The sequence below is a fragment of the Rhinatrema bivittatum genome, chromosome 8, assembly GCF_901001135.1.
Source record: "Rhinatrema bivittatum chromosome 8, aRhiBiv1.1, whole genome shotgun sequence".
Taxonomy (NCBI): Eukaryota; Metazoa; Chordata; class Amphibia; order Gymnophiona; family Rhinatrematidae; genus Rhinatrema; species Rhinatrema bivittatum.
In genome coordinates this window covers 16,905,225-16,918,011 of record NC_042622.1, presented here as the reverse complement: position 1 = coordinate 16,918,011, position 12,787 = coordinate 16,905,225, and the positions used below count along the sequence as shown (strand labels likewise).

The 12,787-nt window shown below is 46.5% G+C and overlaps 1 protein-coding gene across 1 annotated transcript in view; it reads left to right on the top strand.

The window, feature by feature from the left end:
* LOC115096778 (cadherin-like protein 26) overlaps positions 1-3,993 on the top strand; it is a 68,042-nt gene extending 64,049 nt beyond the window's left edge. Inside the window, 3 exon segments of the mRNA XM_029611873.1 lie at positions 304-360; positions 1,877-1,966; positions 2,077-3,993. Of these exon segments, the coding sequence (XP_029467733.1) occupies positions 304-360; positions 1,877-1,966; positions 2,077-2,310 (381 nt within the window). The 3' untranslated portion in view covers positions 2,311-3,993.
* Positions 3,994-12,787: the final 8,794 nt, after the last annotated feature.

Here is a 12,787-nt window from a genome sequence, read left to right as displayed (position 1 = left end):
TTTGGAGTGGGCTGGGAAGCTCGCACCTTGGAAGCGGGGGGAGGGCGTTTCGCACGGTCAGAAAAAAAACGTTATACATTGGAAGAACGAAAAAGAATTAAGTTTCGTTAATTTTTTTTAATGAAACGTTGTAACCCTTTTTAGTTTCCTTTCAAACAAATGCCACATCATTTCCTAGCAAGGACTGGAGTTGCCTGCCCCCTGCGATATTCTGCCGCAGCCGTTAAGGCCACCGGATATTGAAAGCCACACGAGTGGGGGGGGAGGGGGGTTCTGTAACTAACGTCTCCTTTGCTCCTATAGAGTTTCAGGTCCAGCGGCACCGCAGGCAGATATAAAAGCAGAGAAGCCGAGAGACTGGTGAGTACTGTCCGGCCTCTAATGCCGTTGAAGCCACCGCAGGACCAATTGCACATTTCGCTTTTGAGTTATTTACAAACCTCCTCTAAAATTAGTGCTCGCTGCCTCTTCCTGGCCTCAAGGTTTCTGCCTCTTCCTACTGCAGGTAAAAGTAGAAAGCGCAGGGTGCAAGGGCTGCTTTTCCGAGCACAGTTCAGGCCCCTGAGCCCGTGCTTAGTGCCAGGTGAAGGTGCTCTGAAAGTCAGACGCCGAGAGGGTCATTTTCGAGGGCCATTTCCCTGGGTAAACCCTGTGCACGTGTAAGAGTTCGCCCGGGGATCAGCAGGGCGCTCCTGTTCCTCAGGCGGGATCGGAGGCAGGGTTAAGGTGGGGATAAGGCAACGTCGGGCGTTGTTTTATGGCTTCGAAACCATATTCATTGTTTTTGACTGGAGAAGCGCCCGGAGAAGAAGAAGAAAGTGCAAATCTCCGAGGGGGACTTATTTCCTGGGCCGTTTTCATGGGGGAAAAGATATGTAGGACTTTCCCTTTGAGAACTGGTGCAAAGCCTGCAGGGGGGTGGGGGATTTGGGGAAAACGACCTGTGAACTTTGCGACCCATCCACGTGGCTTTGAAAATTGGCCACTATAAGAGGGTCATTTTCAGAAGGGAAAGCCTGTGGTGTCTTTTTAACCGCAGCCTTTCCACATATTTGGCAAGCAAAAAAGTATGCGCCGCGCCGTCGTTGGCTTTGAACGTTCTCTGGAAACGTGCGCGCAGACTCCCCCCTCCCCCCCCCCACACACACACAAAGCTGCACGTCCTCCCTGGCAGAGCGTCACGCGTGCACGCGCTACGCAAAGCGATCTGACGCTGGGGCGTGAGTGGCGATTGACGGACCCTTCTCTACATAACGGCCGCCGTGCGGAATTGCTGGGGAAGTAAAGTGCCCTGCAGACTTTAACCCCTGTGCGAGCTGTTCGAATATTACGGAGGCTGCTGTTCCCTTTCAAGTCCTGTGACCTTATGTGCACCAAACACCGCAGCTCAAGAGAGGAGGGGAGGATGCATGGGATGTGTCCAGGATAATAATAATAATAATTTGTTGCTACATTAAACTCAATCAATATTCACATTTTAGGTCAGTAGTAGTCAATATCTGTTTTGTTTACAGGCCACAGCAGCCCTAGTCCCACTAGGAAGACGTTGACCTCATTAATCCATGAGCTGGTCACAAGAATGTGCTTTTTTTTTTTTTTTAATTGTGATTCCAAGTAAAGCATATTCTGTGGCCTTAGCCGGGGTATCATTCATCACAACAGGAGCAGTCTGAGGCATGAGATTCAGTTTCAGTGCATAGATACATCGTCTGAACATGGTCTGTTATGCTTCTCCTCTGGGACTCGCCATATGCTCAGCACTGAATTTCAGGTTGTGGAGCCTGACGCAGCGCCGCCTTCGCCGTGATTACCAAGTTGTGCTCCATCTCTGTCGTCGGACTGCTTCCTCATACTTGTTCTTCTTTTTCCCTGACAGACTGGCACCATCCCTCGTCAAACGAGCATCGAGCCTGATATACCCACCCAGTATAATACACTGAGGACTCTGGAACGATTCCTAACGCAGGTCAGCACGCTCGAATGTACATGGGCCCAAGAAGTCCAGGCTTTTAGAACGAAGGACATTCGGGCCGCTAACATCTGCTAACACAGCTGCCTGCTCTCTCTTTCTTGCAGAGGCTATGCACATCCAGCCCCTGGGAGGAGGAACCCGACAAATACAAGCCTCGCGTTTTCGCAGACGAAGGAGAGCCACCCAGAGCGTCGTCTCTTGAAGCAATCAGCATCCCAGGCAGCAGCTTTAATCTAAACTGCCTGCAGAGCTTGGGATCCAAGTTCAATATGCTGGAAAGTATCTGTGCACAGCAAGGGGAGAGGCCCGCGCGGGGCGAGGAGGCTCAGTCCGCCTAGGCCGCGCCTTTTTCCCCCGCAAGCTCTGAAATCGGGGGGGGGGGGGCTACTCAGGGCGCCCCAGGCGAATCCCGCTCCACGGCGCGGAGCGGCGACGTGCGCCGACTCGCCCGGTGAAGAAGAAATGCAAATCGCAACCAACACAACCGGCTCTTGTTTCGTGGACTAGCGTGAGCGTTGGCCTCGGGCGCCCGGCAGGATCGGGGGAGGGATCTGCCGAACTCGCTTGCTTCAGAATAAAGTCTTCTCAGCTCTGAAATCCCCCCCCACAGTGTGGAAGAGTGCGTGCGGCGCCGCCGCGTGCCTAACACGTGTTGTTGACACGCAATTGACAGTTCAACGCCGATCGTTTCTCGGCGCGGCTGAAGGAATCCGAGGGTTGCCAGACACCCCCGACGGCTGCTAGAGAAGACGCTCGCAGAAAGGGACGTTTAAGCACACGTGGTGCAGCTTTTTAAAGCTGGCGCCAGTAAACAGGGATTTACTTGGGGCAAAACTGGCTGTCCGGAAATTGCTTTCTCTCAATCTGTCGGGATTATACAGGGGTGGGATGGGACGGGGGGGGGGGGGGGGCACACGTTTTGGGCGAGATCGGAAAAATAACACGTGTGGGCTGTTTTTAAAATCTTCGTGCGTTGTTTTCCTTGGAAACCCACCCACACGAAAGCAGATGGAAACGGGAAAATACCCCCTCCCCCCCCAGGTGACCGCGAAAGCACGAGGGCGCACTCTCTCGTTGAAAGCTGGCACAAAATCCACAGGAAAAGAGAACCCCGCGGACTTTATCCCAAGGGGGACAACCCGAAAACTGCCTTCTCAGAGCGTTTGGAGCGGTGCTTTGTAACCTAACTGGGCGCACATATGACCAAGGGTGGACTCCCAGCTGCTGCTGGGATGTTGATTAATTCTGGATAAAAAAAACAAAACAGCCTGGCAACTTATTTGCTGTTTTCTGCCAGACTAGCAAAAGCATCTGACAGGAGGTTTCAGGGCCGGTGCTAGCCTCTTTGCTGCCCTGTGCGAACAAGTTCTGTGCTGTCCCCTTCCTCGTTCTGTTCTCTCTTTCTTTTTTAACACAGAATGTTGATTTTTCCTCGGTAACCAAAGCACAGTAGAATCTGTCACAGCCTCACACTCTGTCACAGGCCCCCTTCCCCACTGAGAAAAAAGCTGTGCTCCCTCTGGAAATCCAAACTATTAAAACCGACACACCCTCTGAACCTCGATGCCAAAATCGGGCAGGGATCATCCCAAGGTGCTCCTGCTCCACCAACCCGTATGCCAAAATAGTCCCGGCTGGCCCTGTAGGTGGCACCATTATGCCCCCCTGTAAACCCATATGCTATTAGGCCTATTGTAACACGTGTTGGGTGTGTTTGGCCCTCCAAACGTTTTGAGTAAACTAAATCACAATAATGATATAGTAAATTTCCCATACTAAAACAGCACTAACTGCCAGCGCTCAAACAGGAACAACCCTATCTATGAAAAGGCAACTGCAGGACTTAAAGTACCAATACACGTCCTGTGGGAAAAGCAGAACAAATCAGGCTACTATAAATCTCTACATAGAAAATACAAACTAGCAGAATACCCTGCCTCAGTTACACATGCAAAAACACAGACAAAACTTCACCAAATACAAAATAGAGACCACAAAGTATGAACAGAAACATGTAGACAGATAACAAAACTGTAAACTGCAACAAGCCAAACTCTGTATGCAGTGCAGCAACGAAGAGACAAACATCACCAATCCTCATAAATCATTCATCAAACAATAAAATCAAGGAATATAAATCAATCATATTAGTAAATCCGTACTAACAAGAATATTTCCAATGAACTGATGGATAGAATAATATCCACTAATTAAGTGCTCATTCAAAATTTTAAAAAAATTCCCAAAAGCAATGAAATATTTCAAAATGGCAGAGGCATCAGACACCCAATAATAATAATAATTAAAACTAATAAGGGCTCTTCATACCTGAAAACTTTTAATTTAACATCGCCCTGAGCATGTCATGGATTAGTGGAGCAGCAAAAAATTTCTTCACACACACAGAGGCAGGCTCACAATCACACACACCCAGATAGGCTCCCATTCCCACAGACTCACCCCCCCCCCCCCCCCCGACAGGCTCCTATTTGTGCATGTGCACACACACACACCCCCATCCCACAGTTAGGTTCCTATTCGCACAGACACACACACCCCACAACCCTACTCCAGTCAGGCTCCCATTCACACACAATACACACCCCAGTCAGGCTCCCATTCACACACATACCCACATACACCCAGTCAGGCTCCCATTCACACACAATACACACCCCCGTCAGGTTCCCATTCTCACACATACCCACATACACCCAGGCAGGATCCCATTCAGACATACAATCCTCCCCCCAGGTAAGCTCCCATACACACACACACACACACACCCAGCAGATAGGGGAGCCCATTCTGCTCCTCCTTGTATGCCAGCCCCTGTACTATTCAAATCCCATGGGGCTAGCACGTTCTCTGTGCTGATCTTGAACATCGCAAAATCAGCATAGAGTATCTGCTAGCTGAACCTGTTTGGATCCTGCATGACCAGCAGGAGAATAGGCTCCCTCTCTGAGGGTTCCTTGTCTTTCTTTAGCTGTTGTGTTGCGGGGTCCATCGGTGACCTTGCGGTGGTCCTCCTCCTCTTCTCGGCTGCCGGTAGGATGCGGTCCAGCAGGCCTCCTTGCCGCTGCCCCCTAGTATGCCGCCCTGTGCAATTGCACGGTATGCACACCTGCTAGGGCCGGGCCTGGTATTAGGTCTCCTAACTGGTTTGAATGGTTTGCAAAGACATGATATATTCTGGAAATGGAGTGTCTTTCCTCTCTGATTAAAGATTATTTCTCTTCCTTTAATATTATCTGGGTTCCTTTCTTGGATTGTGCAGAACAAAATATCATTTGTCGTACAGCGGGATCACTATATGGAATTCAACCACCTATGACTGAAATTCCCTTCTCTTTCTGAGCTGAAAGGTGCATCCCTTCTTACTGAGATTTTGTCTAATTGTTTTTATGTTTTATGTATTTGCACAAGACATGTTTCTCTGTTCTTGTAAGGGGTCATTTTCTTCAATAAAGACAAAATTTTGAAAAAAAAAACCCAAGGATATTTCTCCCAAGTTCCCAAAAGATGCAGTTACTCAGGTAATTGTCTAGCGCACCAGATTACGAAGGCACCAAATATCCAGGCCAAAGAGCAGCGTCTTTCAGCTTCCTACAGCACCGTGTGCCAGTGCAGCTTCAAAGGGGCACCCATCGCCCTGGCACAGACTTAAATGTAGCCCTGTTATTTATGCCCTGAGGGTGTAAATAAAACATGGATAAAGGTGAACTAGTCGATACAGTGGATCTGGATTTCCAGAAAGCATCTGACAAAGTCCCTCCTGAGAGACTTCTTAGGAAATTAGAAAGTCATGAGATAGAGGGCAGTGTCCTTTTGTGGATTGCCAACTGGTTAAAAGATAGGAAGCAGAGAATAGGGCTGAATTGTACATTTTCCCAATGGAGAAAGGTGAATAGTGTAGTGCCCCGGGATCTGTTCTGGGACCGATGCTTTTTAATATATTTATAAATGATCTGGAAATGGGAACAGCAAGTGAGGTGATCAAATTTGCTGATGACACAAAATTCAAAGTTGTCAAATCACAAGAGGATTGTGAGAAATGTAAGAGGACATTGCAAAGCTGGGAGACTGGGCATGCAAATGGCAAATGAATTTTAATGTGGACAAATGCAAAGTGATTCATTTAGGGAAGAGTAACCCAAATTATAGCTAAAAAATGCAAGGATCCACATTAGGAGTCATCACTCAGGAAAAGGATCTAGGCGTCATCGTTGAAAATACATTGAAATCCTCTGCTCAGTGTGCAGCAGCAGCAGCCAAGAAAGCAAATAGAATGCTTGGGTTTATTAGGAAAAGAAGGGAGAATAAAACAGAGAATATCATAATGCCTCTGAATCGATCCATGGTGCAACCTCATCTTGAGTATTGTGTGCAGTTCTGGTCTCCACATCTCAAAAAAGATATAGCAGAATTAGAAAAGGTACAGAGAAGGGCGACCAAGATGATAAAGGAGATGGAATGATTCCCTTATGAGGAAAGGCTAAAGAGGTTAGGACTCTTCAGCTTGGAGAAGAAATGGCTGAGGGGGATATGATAGAGGTGTTTAAAATAATGAGTTGAATAGAACAAGTAAACGTTAGTCAGTTGTTTACTCTTTCAAAAAGTACAAAGACCAGGGGACATACAATGAAGATACTAGGTAATAACAGAGAATCTAAGAGAAATATTTTTTTACTCAATGTATAATTAAGCTCTGGAATTCATTGCCAGAGGATGTGGTGAAAGCTGTTAGTGTACCTGCATTTAAAAAGAATTGAACAAGTACCTGGATGAAAAGTCCATATACCATTACTAAGGTTGAGTTGCAGAAATCTACTGCTTATTCTTGGAATAAGCAGCTTGGAATCTCTCTACCCCTTGGGATCCTCCCAGGTACAGTTACCTGGATTGGCCACTGTTGGAAACAGGATACTGGGCTTAATGGACCCTTGGTCTATCTGGCCCAGTATGACAAGCCTTATGTTCTGATACACTTAATACAATGTTAAAGCAAGGCAAAGAAGAACTGGGAATAAGATTGAAAGAGCACGGTGTGTAAAGGGAAGGCTCAATAGTTCACTAAAATTGCAGCACACGTTTCTTGCTCTGGAGCTATATGAAAACTTACATAAGGTCTCCTTGAGTGGCGAGTAAGGAAGCAAACCAGGGTTCCATTTCCTAGTGCTGTGCTGTAGCACTACAGTGCACCACCTGTCCAAGATACAGCATGAGGAGAGAAAACCATGGCTGCAAAACATACTTAGCGGCTTATTTACTAAATGGTAGCATTAGCGCATTTTTAAATGCCTGTGTTGCTGCTTAACATGCCTTAAACTGACGTTAACATTAATGTTAATGCTGTTCTTTTCTATTAATGTGAAGTTTTGCATAAACATTTAAATATCCTGACTGATATGCAAAATGATGCCAATCAGCTCATTTAAATGTAACGTGGATCACATGCAAGAATGCCCATTAATATCACCATTAACCCAAAATATTAGAGATGACAGTAAAGTATTATTGCCACGCTATGATGCGCTGTTCTCTAAGGCGGGGGCAATAATTAAGCTGCCTGCACTGGGGAAAACACCAGGGCTAGTTTGTACCCATTCCGTTTGCAGCAATAATTAAAGCACAAGTAATGCTACCACATTTCTTTTGGGTAGAATGCTGTTCAGCCCTAGAAATGGCTTTGATTATTTTTATGTGCGTAAGTGGTTTGCATAAAAGTACCCTCGGAGCCCATGCACATGCGCAGTTTTTACGTCAACTGGAGGGGGGAGGGAGGGCAGAGCTGGGGCAAAGTTCGAACGTCCGTGCATATTTCCTGCTGTTAAAAAGTTAACCCACATTCGTCCCACATTTTTGCGGGTACTTGGCCATTTACGCTGGAATTGTAATGTCTTGCTTTGAAAATCCAGGGTGAAGTCTGCATGAAGGAGTTTACCCGCAGACTTAGCCCTCCACACCTGCAGTTACAAAATGATCCTCCCAGCTGGCAATTTTACCACAGTGCGGGTAGGACTAGGGCTGAAGTCTGCCCGAGGCTTGTGCACACAGACTTCAGTCAACATTTTCAAAAAGAAATCGTGCACAGAAAGTTTACGGAGAAATCGGCCTGGCGCACGCACAGATTAACCCGTAGACAATGGCTGCTTATCTTTGGAGGGCATAACTTGTGCAGGTTAACTTACTAACTTTTTAATATAAAAAAAAAAGTATGCAAGTAAGTTTCATCTCTGCCCCTTACTGCAATTTACATAAAAGGGTGCACCTCACCAGGCTATGCGTGTCATTTCTCGTGACCTGAGCCACGGGGTTGTGCGTATAACCGTGGGGGTTTATGTGCATAAGTAGCTTTTAAAATTCAGCCTTCAGCAGGTGGCATTGACACGCATGACCAGGAATGTTTAGCACGTTTCAGTACAAAGAATCCTGAATGAGAGATCACTTTGGAACACACTGCAAGAATATATTATATGCAAAAAACAAAAAAAAATTCCTAAAGAATGTAACAAAGAGAATTTGACAAGAACAGAGTACTTAGCATTATGGGGAAAAGAAGAAGAACTTCCTGTGGGGAGTATAAAATTACATTTTAGAAGACGCTCAGTAATACAGGTGGTTTCTGATGGAGTTTTTGATTCTGCTTGATGTAATACAACAGGAGTCCAGCAGGGGGCATGCGTCAGCTTTGTTACAGGAGCTCCAAGCAGGAATTTTAAGCTCTAAATCCCCCATGCAGAAGTCAATGATAGGGGTTTTTTTTTTTTTAAATATTTGTAAAGGGTTGGACGCTTAAGCAATCATCTACTTCTGTTATCCGAATGAATTTTGGAAGGGGCTGTTGGAATTTCTTTTTACGTTTTATCGAACAGATTGTATTGAGAAAAAGGCATGGGGAAGGCCTTCCAGGTAGGCAGGTAATGCCCTGGACCGTGTGCCATGTATAAAGATGTGCGAGTGGGCGGGTATTTCTCCATTTCTCTGCCTCTGGGACTGAGGCCCGGCGAACCTCGAATCGTAACGGGATTCGACACGATGGGGCTCCTTTTTCCAAACGCAGCAAGTTTAATATTGCAGCGCTTGGGTTGAGTGGTGCTCAGTGTGTGTTTGGTCCGTTTTCACGCCTACGCTTGTGGGGTTTTTTTTTGTGTGTGCGTGCTCATTTCTCAAACCACACCGAATCCACGCACGAATAAGAGTGGCGTACTCTGGGTGCCAGACGGGTGCGCACCTAACCTAGTTCCTTTGCCTGGTACCACTCGCCGCATTATTGTAGATTCTTTCTCTCCTTTGTGGCGCCCCTGTTATTTAAATGCTTTGGTTGGGTTATCCCCTAATTGTTAGCCTCTCTTGGCAGACACCGTACAAATATTTGTGTAGGGTGCGGAATTCAAGAAGGGATTGCTTGCAGTAGCTGGAAATCTGTTGTTAATTAGGGAAGGAGTGGAGCTATTCTTCCTGTTACCCATAATATGGTGTCTTTTGCTGCAGGCTGAAATAAAGATCATTCCCACACGCTCTGGTTTTATCCTAAAGAGCAGGAGGAACCGCAGCGCAGCGCACAGCCCCTGCATCCCAACTGGGGTACACCCCCGAGAAAGGGGTGGATTCCTTCACTTAGTGTCTCGGTCGTTACCGATTTAAGATAAACTAATCGGCGCATGGAAACAGCAGGTGCGGACGGGAAGCAAGGCGCAAACTAGGCCAAATGCAACCCCTCCTGCTAATAATAGACTTTGACTATCTGATAAAACCCACGTTAGCCGTTAATTGGCATACGTAATTATTTTATTTATTTTAATTATTCGTGCATTCTTAATTTCTGCAGGCTTCCCACAGAGTTGGCTAGTGTGGATTACAATGTAACATTCATAATTACATAAAAACTAACGACAAAACATATGCCACACATCAACACAAATATATAAGAAATATCACATAGAAATGACCGCAGAAAAAGACCAATTGGCCCATCCAGTCTGCCCAGCAAGCTCCCAAATTTATTTTCCATACTTATCTGTTTCATCTACCACCAAGTTCAGGGCCCTTGTTGATAATTGTTTGATTCAAGTTTCCTGCCACCCCTGTTATTGATGCAGAGAGTAATGTTGGAGTTGCATCAAAGGTGAGCATAAGGTTTAATGGTTAAGGGTTGTAACCGCCGCCTCAAGCAAGTTACCTACTTGTCACCCTACTGCATGAAAAGCCATCACCCCTAAAATCGTATTTAGCTAAACCATAAAAGTTTCTTGCTTACCAACAACAGCTTTAAGCTTTGTTGTAAAATCTGTGTAATCCACTTCCTCCCGCAAGGCATTGAGTGAGGATTTCCTGCAAAGGAGGATAACCCTGGCGCACGCAACGATGGTGCGACAAGTGGATCCTGATCCGATGAACGCAGCAAACTTGTAGACATAAGCAGAGCTAAAGGTTCTCCAGGGCAGTCAGAGTTTTTACTCTAGAGGACGAATCGGGGGTAACTGCATGGACTACCTTAAGAGAAGCCTGGGGGTGACCTATTCAGCGCGGTAGGTATTACCATAAGAAGCTTGCTGGGCAGACTGGATGGACCATTGGGTGCTTTTCTGCCGTCATTCCTGTGTTACTATGGATAGAGTGAGAACCTATCTCTCTGCACTGGTGTTTGCATGAGCCAGTCCTCTCTGACATTGCACAGTATCCCTCAGAATGGCTGAAAATTATTTTACAGCCAACAAGGTGGCAAAAAACATAGAGATGGTGTCTGACAATGCCGTTGCATCACTTCCGGCTAGTTCTTTTTTTTTTTTCAGAGCATGGCAATGCATAGAGAACGTACTGTCTGCCAAGCTAGTCAACAATTTACACCTTATTACTGGCTGTAAACAATGGAAGCTTATCCTTTTTCTCTGTGCCATTAATAAGATCCCCAAGCATTTCTATGTACATTTGAGTAAATAAATTCTGGATCCTTCCTGTGCTGCGTTTCCCTTTAAATGCAGCACGCTCAGGTTTACAATGAAGTCTCAGCCTTTCAGAGTAGGATGTGGCCTGCGGTGGTCATTAGGGGATGGAGCGAGAGAATTCTGTTGGGTGAACCTGTGCCTCCTGGTATGTGAGGAGGTGTCTTTCATGGAATAGAGGCAGCTATTGGTTGGAAGAAGCAGGATTATTTTCTTGTCACCCTACTGCATTGTAAGATGGACCCATAAACAAGGGAATCTAAATGGCAGATAAGGACCATAAGGCCGGTCTGCCTGTATTCCGTCAATCCTGTTATTTGTAATTAATACTAATTAATACATATTAAGACTGTCAATTGTAAAGCCTGTTGCTAATTTATTGTTAATTGTAAACCGTGGTGATGTATATCCTTACGTACTGCGGTATATAAAAATCACTAACTAACTAACTAACTAACTAAATAAATAAATAAATAAATAAGGAAGGCCCCATCTGTTCTGCCCCAGCTCCTTCCTGGTGCATTGCCAGAGGCCTCAGTTGATATCAGGCTCTCTCTCTCGTTGTTTAGCACCTTGGTATCCTCTGTGCTTTCTTGAATTCTATAATTTGCCTCCATCCCTGGGAGATCTTTCCAGGCATCCACCGCTCTCTCTGTGAAGAAATCTTGCCTTCTTTTCCCGGCCCATCATGACCTCATGGTCTAGGATGTGGCGCCACGCGGGAGAACATTCGTCGCGGTGCCGGCTCCTTTACGGCACAGGCTGAGAAGAGGGCGCGGGGCGGGGGATCCGCACTCCGTGCTTCTCTGGACAATTTGTGTCCTTCCCTGGGTATGCTGGGATAGGTAGTCAGAAGAAGGGAATGATGGACTACAGCCCCCCCGAGACGGCTTTAGAGTACGGTAATTGTTAAAAACACCCAGAAATCGGGCCCGGTTTAGAGTGCGTCGGCGCCGGAGCGCCCCGGTCATTCTGACAGATTTAAGAACAGTGCTGTGGAAGGAAGATAATGAATCTCTGACCCCAGAGATCAAATTAAAGGCAGAAAAGCAGCGTATACAGTCAGGGAGCTCGGAAAATAAGCCATAGCCGGTCTGTTTGACTGCTTTCAAGACGCAGGCCTAACAGCTTTTGTAAGCCTAAGACCCCGCCGGATGTGGCCAGAGATTCATTATAAAGCTTCACCCCGAGGTCACGCAGGATAGCGCCTTCATCTCTTTTTTTTTTTTTTTGCCACCGTGGATTACATCGCTTTTTCCCCAAAGTGGAGCGGGCCTGTCAGAGGAGAGGAAAACATGCCCTTGAGTCATTCCCATCACTTGATTTAATTACTCAAGCTTTTCTTTTAAATGCACCGCTCCTGTAATGAAAGGAGGATGCGTTTGTGGTGCAGGGAACCACCTAATTGAATGCCCTTCACATTTCACAGAAAGCCGGGGAGGTCGATTAAAAAAAAAAAATCGTTATTTTTTTTTTTTTTCTTCCCCTTGTATTCGACCGAAACTGAAAAGAAAAGACTTGGTCAGGCCTGCCCAGCTGAGGAATTACATCTTAAGGCAGATAACGAGCAAGGGTTGGGGAAACGCATGGGGGGGGCGCAGGGCACATGACAGAGGAGCCGGGTGGCTCGGTTTCCAGAGAGTGTTGTAAGCTTGACAGGGGTTGTGGACCCCTGGTTGCTATAGTGATGACTCCTCCCATGGGGAAAACACAGCGATAGGCTGACTCTTCGGCAATGACCGCAGAGAGAATGGAAGCTTTATTATACAGCGGTAGGCAATGCCCGAGGAGCGGGATGCGTTCCTCAGCCAGTGGAGTTGGTCGCTGATGATGACGTTCAGTCCAGGCACTGAGTTGTATCAAGTGC